At 48.2% G+C, this 22,665-nt stretch overlaps 1 protein-coding gene across 1 annotated transcript in view; it reads right to left on the minus strand.

Annotated features, from left to right (window-relative positions):
- The window catches only part of LOC311216530 (olfactory receptor 14C36-like), a gene marked incomplete at both ends in the record, with an annotated part of 36,678 nt that extends 14,657 nt beyond the window's left edge, over positions 1–22,021 (minus strand). Inside the window, one exon of the mRNA XM_084298059.1 lies at positions 21,728–22,021. Coding sequence (XP_084154185.1) covers positions 21,728–22,021 — 294 coding nt within the window. The remainder of the gene's footprint in view (positions 1–21,727) is intronic.
- Between the last annotated feature and the right edge of the window lie 644 nt (positions 22,022–22,665).

Consider the following 22,665-nt stretch of genomic DNA (forward strand, 5'->3'; position numbering starts at 1 on the left):
TCCCCCTGTCCCATGTGATGACAGAGCTGTTAGAAATGGCTCAGGATTCAAATTAGGATTAAATAAAAAATAGGATTTATTAAAAGAATATAAAAGAATAGAGGTAAGCAAACAGCGCTGGGTGCACCGGGAGTCTCCGCTCCACCAGGACACATACCGGTTACATCAAGCAGCTGATTTTTATGCTCCTAGATGTAATACACAATAAATGTTTGTTCATTGCCTTTTGTATTATAAAACAAGGAGTTCTGTTTGAGGAGCAGGAGTTGCAAAAGCTTCCTGCTGAAGTAAGGAGAGGTATAATACTTGGCTAGACACTATGAAAATTCTTTTGCTTAATGTAACAAAAAAGAGAACCCCCTCCCCTTCTCTCCTTCTGCATCTCAGTTGCCTCTTTTGTTCAAAGACACTGCTGCAAAACTCATGTAACCATCTCCTGATAAATTGCTAAACTAGTGTATCAACATCCTGCATTCCTGTCTCACGCTGGGCCAACATGACCAAATAAAAAAAGAAGTTGAACCACAACGCTGAGGAAGACTACGGCCTTCATCTTCACGACCACCAGAGGGACAGAGACGACCCCCTAGCAACAGTGCGCGCAGTTGCAGAATATACCAGGATGTGCTGCGTAATCCCGGAATTACCAAGATATAAAAAGGGACCCTGGCGGGGGTGAGGTGCGTGCAGTTGGCGGAGCCGAGACTCCCCGTCCGCCCAGCGCTGTTTTGCTTGCTGTTGCTTACTCAATAAATTCCTTTCTATTATTAATGCAATGCTCTCTGAAAATTAATTAAGGGGGCAACTTATAACACTAGACTAATACATATTCATTACTTGTCATGGTTCCGCTCGAGTGGGCAGCCGAGCTCCACCACAGCCGCTCTCTCACTCCCCCTCCTCAAAGAGGAATGGGGAGAAAAGATGTGAAAAGGGCTCAAGGGTTGAGATAAGGACGAGAAAATCACGCAATAATTATTGTAACGGGCAAAACAGACTCGGCATAAGGAGATAGTAAGATTTATTGCCTACAACTAACAAGCGAGAGAAGTGAGAAAACAAAGAAAAAAAAAACAAAAGCACCTTCCCCCCATCCACCCTCTTCCACCTCCTCCCCCCGAGCGGAGCAGGGGAACGGGGGAATGGGGGTTATGGTCAGTCTACAGCACTTCTTCTCTGCCGCTCCTTCTCGGTCACTCTCGTCCCCTGTGCTGTGGGGTCCCACCCACGGGATGCAGTTCTTGATGAACTGATCCGGCATGGGCTTCCCACAGGCAGCAGCTCTTTCAGAACTGCTCCAGATATGGGTCCGTACCACAGGGTCCATCCCTCAGGAGAAAACTGCTCCAACCTGGCTCCCCTACGGGCAGCAGCTCCTGCCGGGTCACCTGCTCCTGCGTGGGCTCCTCTCCACGGGCTACAGGTCCAGCCCGGAATCTGCTCCGGCAGGGGTCTTCCACAGGTGGCAGCCTCCGTCGGTGCAGGGCCACCTGCTCCACCGTGGTCTCCTCCACGGGCTGCAGCGTGGAACCCTGCTCCACCGTGGTACTCCATGGGCTGCAGGGGGACATCCTGCTTCACCATGGTCCTCACCACAGGCCGCAGGGGACTTCTGCTCCGGCACCTGGAGCACCTCTCCCCCTCCCTCTACACTGACCTTGGCACCTGCAAGGCTTTTCTCTCACTCCCTTGACTCTCCCGGCTGCTGTGTGGCGCAGCGTTTTTTCCCTGTCTTAAATATGCTCTCACAGAGGCGCAAAACAACATCGCTTATTGGCTCGGATCTGGAAAACAATGGGGCCCTTCCCAAACATGGGGCAGCTTCTAGATCTTTCTCACAGAAACCACCCCTATGGCTCCCTGCTACCAAAACCTTGCCACGTAAACCCACTACATTACTACATCTAAAAAAACCAGGTTATTATAATTAGCTTCCGGGGTCCAGTCCCTCATACTGGAGCATGCGCATCAGTCTCCTCTGGGGGTCTCTAGGGGTCTTTCATGCTGAAGGCTCGTAGTCTTCCTCTCCAAGTCCTTCCCCTTTGTACTCCTTTGGCACCCTATCAAGTTTATAGAACATTCCCTGCAGGTCTTGTCTCCCAGCCGTCCTTCAGCTTCTTTTTTCTTCTCCTTAATCTCTTGGCCACCTGGCCAGATATCAGAGGCCTGCATAGTATCCCATAACAGTCACTAGTTGTTATCAGTTGTTCTGAAACCCCCAGGCATCAAAGACTTCATACAAACACAAATAGCTTTCTTATTGACACTTCACGAGTAATTAAAACATTCCTCACCAGCCATTCACAGGGACAGTCACACCTATAGCAGTGTTAAGTTAATCTCGAAGAAGACAGAAAAAAGGCTGTAACTGTTAGAAATAGAAGTCCGGAATAACAAAAGCAAACAGGTTCATAAATTTAAGGAGTATTTTCTGAAGACTTGATAAATTGACTAGAATGAGGGGGAGACTGGGACACACTGCATCTGTGGTTTAAGAATTAAATTGCCAGTGCAGGGCCCAGAGGCAGACAGGACTGTTCTTTATGGACACGAATTGTTAAAACATTCCTAACAGAGCCATAGGACATACTGCCTTTAGGTGTTGTAGTGTTTGTAAATCCACATTGGTGATGGCACAAGAAGTCAGTTCCTTCACCAGTGGTCTACATCCTTCTTCATGTTAGGCCACAACCAAATGCCCTTCACTATTTTTAGTGTGTTTTCTCTATCTCACAGTTGAAATGGATTAGGTCTCCTTGATTAGTATGATTAGTCTGATTAGTTGATTAGTCTTCTGCCACTACAGCACAATACTTATGACTTACTCTGTGCATTGACCTGATAGGTCATTTCACATTTTTTTCTTTCATACCCGTAATTTGAAGGGGATGATTACCTGAAGTGGGGCAAGCTGATGGGTTCTGTCTCAGCCATTTGAAGTGTCCCGTTCTTGAGTCTTGCAGCCTGAATTTGCCACAGATGACCCAGAATGGTAAATGGATGTTCAGCTGTCTACTAGGAACAAAAGAGAGTATCTTGTGTTCCCAATGGCCATTTCCACTTTAGGTTAATCCCAAGAACCCAGTGGACGGGGGTGTTCTTTCTGAAGGAGTTTCCTGTGCTGGCCTGGGCTGCAGTTGCAGGGACAAAGACCACTACTGGCAGTGGAGGTAACCTGGTATCTCCACCTGGCTCCATCTGAATCCTCCAAAGGGCTCTGGTGTCTTGCATGTCTCGGTTGCTTATGTTCAGAATGCAAAGCTCTTCCTGAATACCCAGTAATTTTTTTAATACTTAAGTAATAGAGTAATTACTCATAACTTCGAATGGTTCAGTTCTTTCCATAAAACATCACACACAAAGTGCAATAGCTATTATGAAGAAATGTAACTTTCAGGATGTATATTCATCACAAGAGAGAAAATTCTGAAGTTCACCCGTACTCACAAGGATCACCCGTACGCACAAGGATCATTGAGTCCAACTCCTGGCGCCACACAGGAAGTTGCCTTGTTTCCTTGCGAAACAAGCTGACTTTATCTCTCTTGTTCCTTCTCTATGACTGATACAGGCACAGTCTGGTTCTCTGCTCCTTTTGCAGGGATTGGAGTTGTATAGATTGCAACTCAGTAAGCATAGGGACAAGCCCCAGCACATTGCAGTGATTTCTGTCTCTTTGGAATTGCCAGGGTGATGACACTCCTTTTGCAAGCATTCTGCCAATTTTTTAGGTTTCTGCGCTTGTTCATGGGTGAAATAACAAAGCATTGGAGGTGCGCACAGTTCTAGGTGCCTGCCCATATCCTCTCACACTCCCTGCCACTCACAGCTATCCTGCCTCAGAGCACGTCTTTGTGTGGCATTCTGAAATAGTTTTCCCTAACCGTAAACAAAACCTGAAACGCATTCAGGAGACATACCAATAGGAACAGACTGGTTTGAACATCCAAAGGGTATTTAAAGTTTCAAAGAGCTATTGTAGCTAGCCTGGAGGAGAAAGGGGCAGGTAAAGAGAAAGGGAAAGGGAAGAAGCAGGGAAGTTTCCCCCCTCATCCCTCCAATTCATTGGCTCCCCAAGGAGAAAAGATAGAGACTGTTAATTATGAATAGTTTCTGAGAGAAGGTTCCTCGAGCATGAAGGTGACAGCAATGCTGAGTACAACTACCAGATTAGTCTCACGACCAGTTCTTTTATCATAACATAAGGCAGTGTTAGACAGTAAACTAATAACCATAAACCAGCCCCCACAAAGGATAAACAGCACAACAGGGAACACACACAGTATGTAATGTGCTATCCAACACAGTTTTGAGGCCAAACACAACTACTACACTGAGGTTAAAAATAAATAATTAAATAAAATACACACTGTGGTCAGCAACTATGAAGGTGATATAATGCTTGTAACAGTTGTTGTTGTTGTTGTTGTTGTTGTTTTTTGTTTGTTTGTTTGTTTGTTTTTAACACAACCCAGTCATATCTGTCATTATCTCAATCCTTTGGGCCCCACGCCGGATCCATTCAGGAAGGAGGGCATCCCGTGAGAGGGATGCAGAGGCAGAGGTTGACTGTCAAGGAGCAGTGGAAAAAAAGTGTCATAGACTAACTGCAATCGCCATTGCACTGCACCACACAGGAGAAGGAGATATAAGAGTGTGGATAGGGGGAATGGTGTTTTTAATTTGCTTGTAGTTCCTGGCGGTTGTAGTCCGCCGGTGATAGGCAATAAATTATATTAATCTGCCTATGCTAAGTCTGTCTTGCCTGTAATGATAATTGGTGCCCATGATGGTATTTGGTGGGTGACCTCCTGTCCTACCTAAACCCTTGAGCTCTTTTCATCATATTTTCACCCCCTTTTCCTTGTAGGTGGAGAAGTTTAAGAGCACTTGCCATGGAGTTCACCTGCATAGTAGGGTAAAACCACTGCAGTACAGATATGGGAAAGGTTCAGCACCAGGGACTTGCCCTGGAGGACATGCTCTGTCAGCCTGGCTGCACAGCAGAGAAAGAAGAGAGGTTCCCCTGAAGGAGAGCAGTAGAAGAGGAAGTCTTGATTTCCAACTCAGGTATTTCTGGAACAGTCCTGAGAGGCCTGTGGGAGGTGCAGGACAGCCCTAGCATCAGGACCCAGGAGTCCTGGCTGCCACATTGTCCCCTGAGCCTAGCGGGACCCTCAGACAGGGCTCTCACAGCAGTCAACAGCTCTGTCCAGCACCACCACCACCCCCCAGCCCAGGACCTGCAGCTTTGGACAGCTGACAGCCACTGGGCCACCCCTTGTGAAGGGGCTCCTGACACGCTGACCTTTGGAGGAGAGCTGCAGGAGCACTGGGAACAGGGAAGTCATGTCAGAGGCGATGGTCACCCTCCAGCAGCCCTCCATCTCGCTTGCTGCTGGCCCTCAGCTCAGGACAAAGGATGCCTGCCCTGGCTCCTCAACCACAGCTCCTCTGCAAGGTGCCCCTGCTCCTCCGCCCATCAGCGAGGGTCACCCAGTGCAAGCTTGCTGCCTGCTGACCCCACTCCTGGCCACAGAAGGGCAGCAGTGGGGAGCACCCAAGCAGTGCCCAGCAAGGACCAGGCCTTGCAGGGAAGTGCCGGCACTGCTGCTGCTCCAGTGCTTATATCCTGGTAATGCAGTGCACCCCTGTGACATCAGCCCGTGTCATTTGAAGGCCTGTGAGGTCAGCAGCAAGGACATGGCACAGGTCAGGAGAGTGATGAGAGCTTTCCCTTCTTGTCCTGAGAAACTGTCACCTCCCTTCTGCCCAGTTCTTTTCCAGCAGTTTCTTACGAATCCGGAAGGGACATCTCCAAATGGTGAGCAAGCCCATGGAATAAAGGAAGTGGAGAGCTGGAGAAGTCACTGCTGTGTTCTTGCACCAACACGCCTCTGTTGTTGGGAGTCCTTCCAGGAAGGTGGGGTTTGAGGCTTCTTCTGGGGCTGGGCTTTTTTCAAATGATGGGAGCGAAGGCACCTGGGATGCAGCAGCCCCTCAGTATACCTGAATTCCTCCTCACTGTATGTCGCTCACTTGGAGAAGTAGTAGGTCATACATGGAGGAATTCAAGTGCATGCCAGGGCCTTCCTTCCCAGATATCACACAGGGCTCTGAGATTTGAAAAGGCCTCAGCGCCATCCCCTGGTCTGCCATGCAGGAGGCAGAGGTGGTACACGACGGAAAGGCAAATGTACTCCCTGTTGATCATCCCCACCTGCCTATTCTGAAGAATCTGCCCCCATCCAGCACAGCACCCCAAGCTGAGGGACCTGTCCCCCCACACCTCAGCAGCTCTTCCATCAATGTCCCAGCCCTGTGACAGCAGGTGGGGATCCAGCTCCTCCTGCCTGTGCCCCAGGCTAAGGGCATTGGGGCACATCTGGGCTGCAGCACCTCAGCTGTGGCACAAGGGCCAAACTCAGGCTTGTCCCAGACCTTGTGCCCAAGAGCCTGGGCATGAAGAGGCTTTCCTTCAGAACAGACACCTGCTGCTGTGGATGGCAGATTTCAACAGGATGATCTGAGCTGCTCTTTCCTGTCCTCTATTTCCACTAATTAGCTGCATGGCTCAGTTATCAGCATTAGTGAGATATCTCACATTCAGGTGCCTATTTTGAGGACACCTCAATGGAGGCCAGAGGAATCCAGCCCTTGTGGGAGTGTGGAGTGCCAGGGGGAATATGAGCACCCAACTACCCCAAAACTAGAAATGCAGGATGAGATGCTTCAATTGACTCATCTGAATGGCTTCCCTCTGCAGGGATAGAGGAGATTCCATCCCTGTCCATAAATTGGTGTCCTGCATAATGACGGATAAGGAGAGGTGATTCTCATTCTGAATACATATTTCCAACAGGAAAAAACTACTGCTGTAAAGAAGTGTGTCTGCCCAGGTGAGGGAAGGAAGCCCATGGTGCTTCCCAGCAGGTTCCCCTGTAGCCCCAGGGCCATGTGCAGGGAGCCTGGTGGGGGGCAGAGCAAGGGAGGCCTTGGGCTGGGCCTCTGCTGCTGAACTGGGCCGGGCTCCTGGGCCCAAGGGGAGCTCGTGGCAAGCGGGCAGCGCTGCACAGAAAGACAGCTCTGCCCAGGAGCAGCTCCTCTGCACAGTGCAGCAGGCCTGGGGGCATTGCCTGCAGAGACACAGTGCTTAAAGGCAGGCAGAAGTGGCAGCATGCCCACAGCTCACTGCGGGAGAAGACTTCCCAGCCCTGCAGCCAGTAAGTCTCTGGCTGGAGGGCAATGCAGCCGCAGTTCCTGGAGGAAGGAGAAGCTGGGGGTGTAGGTAGGGGTGGCCAGGGCTGTGATACAGAGCAGGGTCCCTGCTGTGCCCCAGGGGCTGTGTGCCAGGCCAGGGCCTCTGCCGCCTGCCAGGCTCAGCACTCAGCCTGCCCGGGGAGCTGCCCAGGGCGCTGCGGGGAGAAGCTGCGGGTGGAAGGAGCCCCCCTGGCAGGGCAGGGTCCTGCTGCTGGTGGGAGGCTGCTGCCTGGGGCAGCCTGCTCACAGCTCTACAGCACACCAAGAGAATTTCAAAGGGAACTTCACTCTCATCTTTCCTTAGCCTCTGCTTTCAGTTTTCTCTTCTTTTGGCTCACTGGGAATAGAAATAGAAGCTGTTATTTCCAGGAAGAGCCTAAGACTCATACGCCATCAGAAGGAGGTTTAGAAGAATCCCCAGAAACACCCTTTCCTGCCTCTCAGCCCATAGAATGCTCCACCACTACATGGGCAGTGTCAGCAGTGTCTGCGTGACCTGGGCTCTAGGACGTGTCCCCAGTGAGCTGCCCCTGGGCAGAGCCCTGCTGTCAGGAGGTGTCTGCAGGGCAGAGCTGAGCAGGCAGCGGGTGGGATGGGGGCTGTGAGCTGCAGGCAGGAGGCGTGGGGACAGAGACCCAGCTGCAGGCAGGGACAGCTGCAGGCAGTAGAGCCATGGGCAGGGAGTGAGAGGGAGCTGCTCCCAGCAGCAAGATGGGAGGGGGGATTTGGGCACTTGCCCTGTCAACACCTTCTTCATACAAACTCCTTAGTTTCTTTTCTCATCTAATAATAATATCATGAGATTCTTTTGACTAACTAGTCATCTGGGTATGAGAATTTGTGTGCGGCTCAAAAACTGGTGATGATGTTCCTATCTCTCAGATATGCTATGAATAAAAGGCATCCATGTGCCCTCCTAACTGTTGAGTCTCGGGAAAATGCTGTGTGTGGGGAAGGAGCTGACTCTCCCTTCAGGACACCACATCTAAGGAAATTTGACTCTTTACATGGGGCTTCTGCTGGGCTGCATATATCCTTGCAGAAGGCACAGCTCTGCCCTAGCAACCCTGTGTTATTTAGCAGCCCCATGGAGAAGACACGTCAGTCCTAAGGCTGTAGAAATGTTGCTGAATGGTTGTATATGGGCAGCTGCTATGACCCCTCTGTGTCCGTGGTGAAAGGCAGAGAGCTAAGATCCTCCTCCGATATGATGATATGGGTGAGGGGTTAAGAGGTCTGCTCTTTGAAAGTGGATTCCTGTGCTCTCAGCAGCATTAAGGCTCTATTCAGGAGAACACCTGAGTGTGACCTTTGCCTTTTGGGACCTCCAAGATTTCCATGGGTGGGCAGGACAAACACCAATGATATATACCTAAAAGGACCCCTTAGATGAGTTGCAGAAACTTTAAAAAACACACTGGAGTCTGGATGGTGGGTTTTCACAAGAACAGAGAGTTCACAGAATCACAGAATCACAGAATTTCTAGGTTGGAAGAGACCTCAAGATCATCGAGTCCAACCTCTGACCTAACGCTAACAGTCCCCACTAAACCATATCCCTAAGCTCTACATCTAAACGTCTTTTAAAGACTTCCAGGGATGGTGACTCCACCACTTCCCTGGGCAGCCTGTTCCAATGTCTAACAACCCTTTCGGTAAAGAAGTTCTTCCTAACATCCAACCTAAAACTCCCCTGGCTCAACTTTAGCCCATTCCCCCTCGTCCTGTCACCAGGCACGTGGGAGAATAGACCAACCCCCACCTCACTACAGCCTCCTTTGAGGTATCTGTAAAGAGCAATAAGGTCGCCCCTGAGCCTCCTTTTCTCCAGGCTGAACAAGCCCAGCTCCCTCAGCCACTCCTTGTAGGACTTGTTCTCCAGGCCCATCACCAGCTTTGTCGCCCTTCTCTGCACCCGCTCAAGCACCTCGATGTCCTTCTTGTAGCGAGGGGCCCAAAACTGAACACAGTACTTGAGGTGCGGCCTCACCAGAGCCGAGTACAGGGGGACGATCACCTCCCTAGCCCTGCTGGCCACATTGTTTCTTATGCAAGAGTTATTGTGAATTTGCAGCAAGCATGCTGAAAATAGTTTGATATCTCATCTGTATTTAATCCAAGAACAGCCCAAGTTCTCATTTACCTAACTGTGGAGGGCAGGACTGCCTCCTCGAGAGCCCTTCTCATCCCAGTGGCGCCATCAACCAGCACCAACCACAGCTCATGAAAGGGACCTGCAAAGGTGTTCCTGAAAGGGGAGAGGCAGTCTGGGAGGTTTGTACAAGAAATGGAGTGGGTTTGATCACAGTGTTCTGTCCTAATGTTTTCCTGTTTTTTCCTCCTCATACAGCTCTCCATACCCAGATTACTTCGCTCACTCTGATCTCAAGGACAGAGTCATTGCCTCACAGGACCCACAAGATTTCACCTGGAGTGCAGCAGTAATGCCAAGGACTTCCAGAGTCCCCTGCTCCCGGCAGCACCCTCTGGCAGCACCAACTAGAACTAGCAGGGCATCTACGATATAGATTTTCCTGAAAGGGTAGCAGCAGTTTTGAGGTGTAACAAGAATTAGAGTACATTTTGCTCACATGGTCTAGCCTAACATTTTGCTTTATTTTCCTCCTCAGACTGGTCCCCAGGCCCAGAAGAGTCAAATGTCCAACAGCAGCTCCATCACCGACTTCCTCCTTCTGCCATTCGCAGACACTCAGGAGCTGCAGCTCCTGCACTTCACGCTCTTCCTGGGCATCTACCTGGCTGCCCTCCTGGGCAATGGCCTCATCCTCACAGCCATAGCCTGTGACCACCGCCTCCACACCCCCATGTACTTCTTCCTCCTCAACCTCGCTCTCCTCGACCTGGGCTGCATCTCCACCACTGTCCCCAAAGCCATGGCCAATTCCCTCTGGGACTCCAGGGCCATTTCCTACTCAGGATGTGCTTCACAGGTCTTTTTCTTCTTCTTTTTCTTTTCAGCAGAGTATTATCTTCTCACTGTCATGTCCTATGACCGCTACATTGCCATCTGCAAGCCCCTGCACTATGGGACCCTTCTGGGCAGCAGAGCTTGTGCCCAGATGGCAGCAGCTGCCTGGGGCAGTGGATTTCTCCATGCTGCGCTGCACACTGCTAATGTGTTTTCTCTGACACTTTGCCAAGGCAATGCTGTGGACCAGTTCTTCTGTGAAATCCCCGAGATCATCAAGCTCTCCTGCTCAAACTCCTACCTCAGGAAAGTTTGGATTATTATAGTTGGATTCTGTTTAGCGTCTGGGTGTTTTGTTTTCATTGTGCTGTCCTATGTGCAGATTTTCAGGGCTGTACTGAGGATGCCCTCTGAGCAGGGACAGTACAAAGCCTTTTCCACGTGTCTCCCTCACCTGGCAGTGGTCTCCCTGTTTCTCAGCATGACCATATTTGCCTACCTGAAGTCCCCCTCCATCTCACCGTCTCTGGACCTGGTGGTGGCAGTTCTGTACTCTGTTGTGCCACCAGCATTGAACCCCCTCATCTACAGCATGAGAAACAAGGAGCTTAAGAGTGCTGTTTGGAAAGTGTTTTCATGGATATTTCTGATTGGTGATAAATTTTCCCTGTATCTACACAAATGACTTCCCTTGCAGGCCTGCTCTTTGTTTATCATTATCGAAATTGTTATCCTCAGTATCATTTGCATTTACTATTTTATTAGAAATATGTTTCTTTATTCATTGGCTATCTACTGAGGAATGAAACCGTTCTGTTTACTACTGAGGCTTTATAATATGTGTATAACAGCAGGCCAAAACAAACTCTGTGATAGGATCTGCCTAATAAAATTGTATCTCCCACTTCTTGAAGACGTGGTTCTTCTTTCAAAGCTGGTGCCAAGACCAGGGCTGAGCACCTGCTCCCTGAAAAGCCTGTTGCTCTATGGATAAGGGAAAGAAAGAGCTCATTTTGTGATCTGTGAGGGACCAAGGGTAGGATTTAGGAGTAACCTGTTGGTGTCTGATGTCAGCAGAAATGGTTAACAGTCACTGAGGTATATAGCCATGACTGTCCCACAAGTGTCAGGGCAGAGGACATCCTCCAGGAAATTAATGGGGAGCTGCCTGAAGAGCCTAGGTGTTCTCCCTGAGTATCATGTGTCTGGGGTGGTCAGTGACTGGAGCCCCACAAAGTGAGAGATCACTTCACCCAAGATGAAGTCACCATAGGGAGAATGCCAAATATAGATGTCCATGTGCACACAAGGACACTGCAATGCCTGGGGGATTCAGTGGGGGACCATCTGTCGTGGTTTAACCCGGCCGGCAGCTAAACACCACACACCCATTTGCTCACCCTCCCCCCTCTCTCTCTGGGATGGGGGAGAGAAACGGGAAAGTAAAGCCCGTGAGTTGAGATAAAGACAGTTTAATAAGACAGGAAAATAATAATAATATCAATAATAATAACAATGATGATAATAGTACTACTACTAATAATGTGTACAAAGAAGTGATGCACAATGCAATTGCTCACCACCCGCTGACTGATGCCTAGCCTAACCCCGAGCAGTCCGGATTCCCTCCCCCGGCTAGCTACCCCTATATATTGTTTAGCATTTCATCAGATGGTATGGAATACCCCTTTGGCTAGTTTGGGTCACCTGTCCTGGGTCTGTCCCCTCCCAGCTCTTCCTGCACCCCCAGCCTGCCCGCTGGCAGGAGAGAGCAAGAAGATGAGACGTCCTTGGCTTGGTGTGAGCACTGCTCTGCAACAATTAAAACATCGGGGTGTTATCAGCATTCTTCTCATCCTAAGCCAAAACATAGCATTCTACCAGCTACTAGGAAGAAAATTAACTCTGTCCTAACTGAAACCAGGACACACAAGGTGGGGAGTATGGAGAGGAATTGCTGTCATCTCTGAGGAATTACAATTGGGTGGATCTAGGAAGACAGCTTGAAAACTCTAGTGTCCTTGAAATGTTCCCTAGTCTTTCCGAGCACCTGCTACAACCATTGAACCCAGTGAGAGAGTTTGGCAACAGTGATCCCAACCCAGCTGGGTCTACTTCCCACCCTGTGCAGTGGCGTCTGTTTGCTTCTGTCCTTCAGTTCCTATGGCCAGTATACATCCTTGAGACAGTTCCCCCAAGCTATATGTTGGTCCTTACCTCAAAAGTCACCACTGGACAAGGCTTCTCAGCTCATGTACACTGGAAGGACTGGAGTGAAGCTATGATCACAGAAAGAGCAACCCCTTGTCGTGGTTCCACTCGAGTGGGCAGACAAGCTCCACCACAGCCGCTCTCTCACTCCCCCTCCTCAAAGTGGACCGGGGAGAAAATACGATGAAAAGGGCTCCAAGGTTGAGATAAGGACAAGAAGATCACGCAGTAATTATTGTAACGGGAAAAACAGACTTGGCATAGGGAGATAGTAAGATTTATTTAAGATTTATTGCTTATTACTAACAAGCTAGAGAAATGAGAAACAAAGGAAAGAAAGCAAAAGCACCTTCCCCCCCATCCACCCTCTTCCACCTCCTCTCCCCGAGCGGAGCAGGGGAACGGGGGAATGGGGGTTATGGTCAGTCTACAGCACTTCTTCTCCTTCTTGGTTACTCTTGTCCCTGTGCTGTGGGGTCCCACCCACGGGATACAGTCCTTGATGAACTGATCCGGCATGGGCTTCCCACAGGCAGCAGCTCTTCCAGAACTGCTCCAGATATGGGTCCGTACCACGGGGTCCATCCCTCAAGAGCAAACTGCTCCAACCTGGCTCCCCCACGGGCAGCAGCTCCTGCCAGGTCACCTGCTCCTGTGTGGTCTCCTCTCCACGGGCTACAGGTCTGGCCCGGAATCTGCTCCGGCAGGAGTCTTCCACAGGCGGCAGCCTCCGTCGGTGCAGGGCCACCTGCTCCACTGTGGTCTCCTCCACGGGCTGCAGCGTGGAACCCTGCTCCACCGTGGTACACCATGGGCTGCAGGGGGACATCCTGCTTTACCATGGTCCTCACCACAGGTTGCAGGGGACTTCTGCTCCGGCGCCTGGAGCACCTCTCCCCCTCCTTCTGCACTGACCTGCAAGGCCGTTCCTCACTCCTCTCACTCTCCCAGCTGCTGTGTGGCTCAGCGTTTTTTTTCCCTGTCTTAAATATGTTCTCACAGATGTGCAAAACAACATCTCTTATTGGCTCGTCTCTGGTCAGCAGTGGGGCCCTTACCAAACGTGGGGCAGCTTCTAGATCCTTCTCACAGAAACCACCCCTATGGCCCCCTGCTACATACCTTGCCACATAAACCCACTACACCCCTCTCCTTGGATCTCTGCATGGCTGGAAGCCTTTGCAAGCCCCATGGGAAAGGACAGCATACTGGGAACATCCCGATGCTCCATATACCATCTCCTTGCTCTTCAGGCCATCAAAAAATGTCCCTCAGTCCTAAGCTACAGCCCAGCTTCTTGTTGCATCAGCAACCAGGAGAAATTGCCCCAGAGTACCCAACTCTCTTTCACTAACAAGCAAATACACCCTTGTGTGTACATAAACACACAGTCTTGTACACACACACAAATGTGCACACATGGATGCAGCTGAACACACACAAAACAGTTCACCTGGGAACAGCATTTGCCCACGGTAGACAGTGACTGGAGCCTCACAAAGTGAGAGATCAGTCAAGCTGGAGTCACCCACAGGGACAATACCAAATTAAGATGTCCACAGGCAAAAGATGACTCTGAAGCTCCTGTGAGATTCAGTGGGAGATATCATGCACAAGGAAGGGAAGACACAGAGGGTCTGATATTGTATAACCTGCCAGGCACCTAAGCACCGCACAGCCATTTTTTCCCCTCTCCATTCACAGCAGGATAAATGACAGAATTGAAAAAGGTAAATGTTGAGGGATTTTTGAAACATCGAGGAGGCCATGACTTGCTTCAGCTGAGCAAACCAAGCTACCAGGATGACTACGGGGAGTTCCCATGACGATGTTCCCTTATCGCCTGGTTGAGGAATTAAAAATATTGTTGCCAGCTGCTGGCTTCAAAAGGACAAGATCTACGTGACTGCTAATCACAAGGGGGTTGTTTTCTTGCAGGTGGGGTTGTATTCTTGCAGTTTGTCTGAGTGCTTTCGACCAATAATCTTGTGTGAGACACTATCTGCCCCTGCTAAATTTGCTATAAAAGTCAAGCTATTCGGGTAATAAAGAGAAAGCATGATCTGACCATATTGGTGTGTGTTATGACTTTGGCCATTCTTCCTGCAACAGCTTGCAACCAAGGAAGTATTCTAGCATGACAGTTAGGTCAATTTAGGAAAACAGTTGCATTTGCCTGTTACAAATGATTGACACTACATGATACTGGACATTCTTTGTGAGCTAGCAAGAAAAAAAAAAAGCATGTTAACAAGAATCAAAATTCGAGTGAGTGACAAACACAGGAAGCTATGCGCTGCCTTTTGTTAAGCTTTCCAAGGAAATGTATTCCTGAACAGGATGAGAAATGCGATTTAGGAGCTCAGGATAAAAAGATAAACAGCTTAAACTGCTAAGGTGGTGGAAAGCACCAGTCTTTTTGCATATTCACTCCCCCAGTCAGAGCTTTTAGTACCATTTGGAGTAAAAACCCAAGTCCAAAACAGCTGTTTGTAAGCAGTGTCCATTCAAAAACCAGAAGGCAATGCAGAAACTGGAGTAGGAGACATGCATTTCAGCATCTCCCTGTTACCTCACGTCTTCTGCAGAAGATGCTTCCTCCACTCTTAAAGGATATCTGGAGCACAACCATCTCAACTAGACATGAAGTTAGAATTAGAGAGTAAGACTGTATGTTACTTTAGACCACACGATTCTTTGGAAGAAAGCCATTTCAGTTCAATTAAAATTACAACTACGTTACTTCCCTGGATGAAATACTCTACTTAAAGAACAAGGGCAAAACAAAGGACTATTTGCTTCTGGGTTGCTGCACACCTCAACATCTTCCAAATTCAAGATTTGGCATCTATGGATCTTCTCCATTTCATCCATTTTTGGCAACACAACTTCCGCAGTACGAAGATAAAAAGTTGACATAGAAGAGCAAAGTTAGGCACGGATGAAAAAAAATAAAACAGTACACATCATCAATAGGACATTTTGATATAGTATACACAAAGCAAAAGTCATGGATGCTTAGCCAACATTTTTGACATTACCAAAAAATTAGGTCAAATCTTTCCTTTTGAGAGAGACTTAAGAACAAATGTTTAAGATTTGAAAATATACGGTGTTTTAAGGTTTGTTTTCCATCTTACTGAGCGCATTAAAAAATACATACATTTAAATGCAGGAGGAAAATAAGGATTCTGAATAACATAATAAGACATTAGAAAGGATTGATGTCAGCTTTTAATACTACTTAAGTTGCTCTGCACAGGAGCATTAAGTGATTTTTTGTTAACCGAGGAAAGGCTGTTTGTTCTTCTCTTAATGGTAATCGAAGTTTCATGGCGTAGAAAATAATGAAAGGAAATGCAATTCTGAAGCAGAAATAAACCAGAGATAGAAACAGAATCGCTAGGACTACTTCATTTTGACTATATCAGTGTCCTCAATTTCTTAACCAAGCCTCACATTCCCGATTGTAAGGATGGAAGAAAAAGTTCATTGAAAATGAAGGCACTTCTGATACTAAGAAAATTGCTGAATGGGGAAAGTTAAATCTAACAGAAGTCACAGGTAAAGAAATCGTTTTGGTTCAGAAAACAACCCAGAAACCCACCAGGCCCACATAGAAAAGATGCTCAGGAGGAAGATCTCTCATCAAACGGCAATCCCAAAACTACAACCTCAGTGGTAAATTAAACCAATTGGGCCCAAATCCTTTAGATATGAAGCACCTGCCAAGTTCATCCTCTCCCACACCCTCTCAGTCCAGGCAGACTTAACATGCCATGACTACCCAATCCCCCAAAAGTCAGGTTAAACAGCCTGGCAACAAGCTTCAAACGACCATGACTTCAGGGAATCGATCTATGAACAAGGAGAGCAGGACATACCGGTGTAGGCCAAGGAAAGAGCTGACCGTTAGTAGAGCAACAAAGAGAGAGCACCACCTACGTTCACCAACCACGAAAACTGCTCAGCAGTGGAATGCTCAGACCAAACACTCCCAAAGCCTCTGACACCTGACCAGTAAATGTCACTGGTGGCCAGTAGTTACCAGTAGCAATGCATCGCATGCACGGGGGCACGTAAGGAAGTCTCAGCCTACCCCCAATACACTGAACTCTCAATGCCAGGAGTAACAATACCTCTCTGTTGTCAAAAGAAAGAGTGACTTGAGGCCAATATCGTGCCATAGCACAAAGGCTTGCTCAGAAAGATCATTTGAGGAGGTTTGCAAGAAAAGATGACTTACTTTGTTATACGTTTGTCAAACAGAAGGGATGGATTGGTAGCAGGGTAACAACTTCGTCGAAGTCTGTAGTTTTGGTGGACCTCCAAATCCCCATTTTCTCCATGAACTCATTTGCAGCTTTTGCATCTGCTCTGGTCCTCAGCGTTCTGGTGACTGAAATCCAGAAACATATACAATATTTTGAGATAGTAAAGATGGGATTCTCTTGATTTCACCATTGCTCTTGTAAAATTATAAACAAACAAACAGAGACACACTGAAGCGGTTGGATTTTTCTTTAAATACTAAATTAGAAGTCCTCGTCATGAGTACTGCATTCCATTTTTTTATCATTCTGCATGTTTAAATATCTACTTAAAAGCATGACTTGTAGAGAAACTTTTCCATTTAGCTGAAAGCTAGTCTGACAAAAACAAATGTGCAACTTTTGTTCCTCACAGGAGGGAAGTTTACCCCAGTTCCTTCTTTTCTAGAAAAGTGAAAACAATCAACACCTTTCTCTAAGCTGTTTTCACTCTGTTCATGTAAAACTATCTTACAGTGTTCACGGAAACTATTACATTGTAAGTCTCTTTCTAAGGTGTATATGTTTTATTACCTTGTTTAAGCATGCAGCACTTTCATTTCCTGCATTATGATCTAACAACTCAAGGAGGTAAGAACGGTTTCAAGAGAAATACCCAAACACCAGGTAACTCCAACTCTTGCTTTTTAGAGAAACCTCTGCCCGTTATTCACCATACAGCATCCTTTGGCACAGATTTCTTGCTTGCACTCTCATTAAAATAGCCAAGAGGACAAGGGGAAGGTAAGAGCTACACCACTGTGGTAGCAGGAGCACAGCTAAGATTTCATTTGGTGAATGCCAACTATAAAGCTAGGTTTAAGCTTACTGACAATTTACTTTGCACAATGAGAACTTGAATTACTGCACCTGAAATGCTGTATTTCACGCCCCTTGCCCCTGTTTGGCCCACAGCTGCTAGAACACTGCCTGCAACTAAGAGATGTTTCCAGGCATCAGCAAGTGGCCTCACTACACCAAGCGTGCCTGTTAACTCAGCACTGCACTTTGGTTTCAAGTCAAACTGCTCAACTTCAGTGAAAGCTTCCAAACATCGGTGGCTTTGTGCATCCCCTCACTGAATTACTCATTAACATACACATACTGTAATTTATAACACTGTAGTAGTCCCTCCTATTTGAAAGAACCAATTTCAATTATCATGTGTCCTGCAAGCTCCAGAAAACCCACATCACAGACAAACCTGAGGTAAGCAACACATTCCTTTGTGCCTACGAACAAGCTGGAATTCACACTGCTCTCTCCCCAAGCATTCAAGGAATTCATAAAATTATTTGCACCTCTTATTTGCACCTACCTGCCTTCACAGAGAAGTCACTGATGAATGAATGAGCTGACGAGGTCAGAACGTTTGGAGGCCAAATGAAATAGATGGAGTGACCAAGTGCCATCCACTTCCGTAACCAGCATAAACAGGTATCCTAGAGAGTTACAGCCACTTACCTGCAGTAGGTTCTCTTTTTCAGCCTGATTTCAGCTTTGTCAACTGTCTACATGAGAGAAGGCAGAAAAGAATTCTTTGATTAGACCCATCAAGAATGGGAAAATTCACCATGTTTATAAGCCAGTGCTCCATGATATGCAAAGAAAAGCCTGTGGACCACACGCAGGGTCCAAATCCCCCAAGTCTGTTGCGTACCATATGCACACAGGTCTGGATGAACACACATTTCCCAACTTGCTCATCCTGAATGCTCAAAAGCATGAGCAAGAGCTCAGTGACCAAAGTCGAAAAGATACATCAAAGGGGTTGGGAAAAAAAATGCATGGTTTTTAGAAAAGCAGAAGACTTTCACCGAGAAGAGTGATTCTAGTTTTAAGGTACTGCTACCAACATCAACGTGCTCATAGCGCTCTGCTGATTTTAGCAGGAGGTTTATCAGGACACGACTCATGGACATGCTTTCATTCTAGCTTTTCAATCCATCCATTGAACAGGGATTGAATATAGGGAAATACAATAACTTGAAAAGTATCCTCTATTCATGTAAAACAAAACAAAACAAACAAAACAAACCACCAGCTTTCGAAACCAACAGTTTCCTTGTGGATAACTTAAGCTTAATATCCTTTGCAAAAAGATATTCCAGCAAAACCTTTCACATAAACTTAGCGTTTCATGAATAAATAAAACACAATAAAACATACAAAATACAGTACCAGCAAGCCACACTTTAAATTCAGTTGGTCAGAGGAATTGTCAAGCTTGACATTATTCATCCTAGAATTAAAATCTAATTACAGTTTTTCTCCCATCTCGATAACTTGCTAAATATGTTTATGATGAGCTCCCTCCAGAAAAGAGCAAGGCTCATTACATCAAAGCTTAGAACCCTTCTTATTGCTGTTGACCTTCGTCATATTGCTGCTCCTACAAGGATCGTTTTTATTATAGGAGGGAAGTTGTAATATTCCTCGTTCTGCTTACAAAATGAAGTTTCATTAAGAGTACATCAAATTAAATTTCACCCTAAAGTCAGAACATAGACAAGATTCTTCTACTCCTGGAATACCTGGAGATAAACGGCTTGCTGATAGCAGGGAAACTGCAAAAACTGCTACCGCCAAGTCCTTGTGCTTCACAAAGTTAGGGAAGAGACATTAGGACTTGAACACGCAGCTAGGAGCAGGATCTTTATCATCTAGGGCACTTCTACACGTCTCCGCAATTGGAGTGCTTCAGCAAAGCCTGGCGGTCCTCCAGATGAACCAAGAATGACTCTGTGCCTCGAAGCATGGGAAAGTTCTGCAAGGAGGGGAAAAGCACAACGAAAGAAACACAAACAAACAGAAAGTTACAACCCCTTTCATAATAAGGATTCTGCTTGCACTTTGGGGAAAAATTGACATTTAACTTCCTCGTTCCTGTTCCCACAACGAAAGCGGGCCAGCCTTTTCCTCTGCCTGTGTATAGCCTCCCCTCATGTGCCACAGGCAGCTCAAGTCCTTGCAGGCTTTGACAACCAGTTCTCGGGTGCACTGCAAAAGCCATGTCGAGATCTTTAAGCAGCCTCCAGTGCCTCTTTGCAAAGAGAAGCCCCCCAAGGACTTCCTTCTTAGTGCAGGCGTCTTGAAAAGAGGAGGGGAAGAGAAAAGTGAAGCAATCAAAACCAAGCCACAACCTGAATCCAAACAACCAACAACCCTGAGCTCAGCTGCACAGAGACGCAGGGCACAAAAGCACCCCTTGAAGGCAGGACTCACCCCAAGACCTGTAAGCCGGATTCTCTCTGCCTTGGCTTGCCATGGCAATGCAGGACGGCCCGCTGCGCGCAGCCTGCCTTCGGAAGCACAGAGCTTTAGCTCCAGAGCTGCACTTAAAGCAGACAACTCCTGCAAGTGATGCTGATCGGGGATGGAAGCAGCAAGACAGAGCTGGGAATGGTGTGGAACAATAGATGGCCTCTGCAGCCACACAAGTTGCCCCTTAGAGCAAAGCAGGGTTTTCCTGAAAACCATCGAAGCCTTAAGGAAAGCTGTAACCATTGGAAGCCCCACAAGGAAGCATTTGGACTTAAGCACCGATTCTTCACCCTGGTGTAGTGGGTTTACGTGGCAAGGTTTTGGTAGCAAGGGGCCATAGGGGTGGTTTCTGTGAGAAGGATCTAAAAGCTGCCCCATGTTTGGTAAGGGCCACTGCTGACCAGAGCCGAGCCAATAAGCGATGTTGTTTTGCACCTCTGTGAGATCATATTTAAGACAGGGAAAAAAACGCTGAGCCACACAGCAGCTGGGAGAGTGAGAGGAGTGAGAAAAAAACAGCCTTGCAGGTGCCAAGGTCAGTGAAGAAGGAGGGGGAGACGCGCTCCAGGCGCTGGAGCAGAAGTCCCCTGCAACCTGTGGTGAGGACCATGGTAAAGCAGGATGTCCCCCTGCAGCCCATGGTGTACCACGGTGGAGCAGGGTTCCACGCTGCAGCCCGTGGAGGAGACCACGGTGGAGCAGGTGGCCCTGCACCGACGGAGGCTGCCGCCTGTGGAAGACCCCTGCCGGAGCAGATTCCGGGCCAGACCTGTAGCCCGTGGAGAGGAGACCACACAGGAGCAGGTGACCTGGCAGGAGCTGCTGCCCGTAGGGGAGCCAGGTTGGAGCAGTTTTCTCCTGAGGGATGGACCCCGTGGTACAGACCCATATCTGGAGCAGTTCTGGAAGAGCTGCTGCCTGTGGGAAGCCCACGCCGGATCAGTTCATCAAGGACTGCATCCCGTGGGTGGGACCCCACAGCACAGGGGACGAGAGTGACCGAGAAGGAGCGGCAGAGAAGAAGTGCTGTAGACTGACCATAACCCCCATTACCCCATTCCCCTGCTCCGCTCGGGGGGAGGAGGTGGAAGAGGGTGGATGGGGGGGGAAGGTGCTTTTGGTTTGCTTTTTCCTTTGTTTTCTCACTTCTCTAGCTTGTTAGTAATAGGCAATAAATCTTACTATCTCCTTATGCTGAGTCTGTTTTGCCCGTTACAATAATTACTGAGTGATTTTCTCGTCCTTATCTCAACCCTTGAGCCCTTTTCACATATTTTCTCCCCATTCCTCTTTGAGGAGGGGGAGAGAGAGAGCGGCTGTAGTGGAGCTCGGCTGCCCACTCGAGCGGAACCACGACAAAGGCACCCTCAGCACAGCCCTGAAGATCTGAACATAGGAGAGCATGATGAATACAAAACACTCCAAAAAAAAAAAACACAAAAATACTAAGCATGAGGAGCCTGATTTCCCTTATGTAGGAGCCACAGCAAGAGAGCTTGAGGATGTGGGGGATTTCACAGAAGAACTGGTCCACAGCATTGCCTTGGCAGAGGGGCAGGGAAAATGTATTGGCAGTGTGCAGTACAGCATTGAGAACCCCACTGCCCCAGGCAGCTGCTGCCATCTGGGCACAAGCTCTGCTGCCCAGGAGGGTCCCGTAGTGCAGCGGCTTGCAGATGGCAATGTAGCGGTCATAGGACATGATGGTGAGAAGATAATACTCTGCTGATATCAAGAAGACACACAGAAAGACCTGTGCAGCACATCCTTCATAGGTAATGGTCCTGGTGTCCCAGAGAGCATTGGCCATGGCTTTGGGGACAGTGGTGGAGATGCAGCCCAGGTCGAGTAGGGTGAGATTGAGGAGGAAGAAGTACATGGGGGTGTGGAGGTGGTAGTCATAGGCTACAGCAGTGAGGATGAGGCCGTTGCCCAGGAGGGCAGCCAAGTAGATGCCCAGGAAGAGCGCGAAGTGCAGGAGCTGCAGCTCCCGTGTGTCTGCAAATGCCAGCAGGAGGAACTCGGTGATGGAGCTGCTGTTGGACATTTGATGTCTCTTGACCTTGAGGCCGGTCTAAAAGGAAATAAAAACAACATTTGTGTAGACATAATATATAAAGGAACTTTTCATCATTGTTGCAGAAATTCACTGAAGTGCAGGGCTTGGTGCATAATATTTTGTGTATTTTTTTGTACTTGTCCTACACACCTGAGAAGTCCTTTAAGGTAGAAATCCTTGGTGTACTGCCCACCAAGTGAAATCTTGGGGGTCCTGCAAGGCAAAGGGACTGTCCCTCAGGGCAGAGTGAGGACAGAAGGTGTATCAATCAGTCCTGGTCTCAGCTGCCCCGTGCAGGCACCTCGGGAGGTTGGTCACACTTAGGTGTTCCTCTGAATAGACCCTTAATGCTACTGAGAGCAGAGGAATCCAGGTTCAAAGTCCACATCTCCAAACCCCTCACCCAACTCATCATATCTGAGGAGAATCTCAGCACTCTGCTTTTCCCCAGGGACACACAGGGATCACAGCAGCTGCCCATATACAACCATTCAGCAGCATTTCTATGGCCTCAGGACTGACGTGTCTTCTCCATGGCGCTGCTAGATAACACAGAGCTGCTAGGGCAGAGTTTTGCCCTTCTGCATGGCAGCCTGCAGCCCAGCAGAAGCCCCACATAAAGAGTCAAACGT

This window comes from Netta rufina (genome assembly GCF_964035555.1).
Source record: "Netta rufina genome assembly, chromosome: 18".
Taxonomy (NCBI): Eukaryota; Metazoa; Chordata; class Aves; order Anseriformes; family Anatidae; genus Netta; species Netta rufina.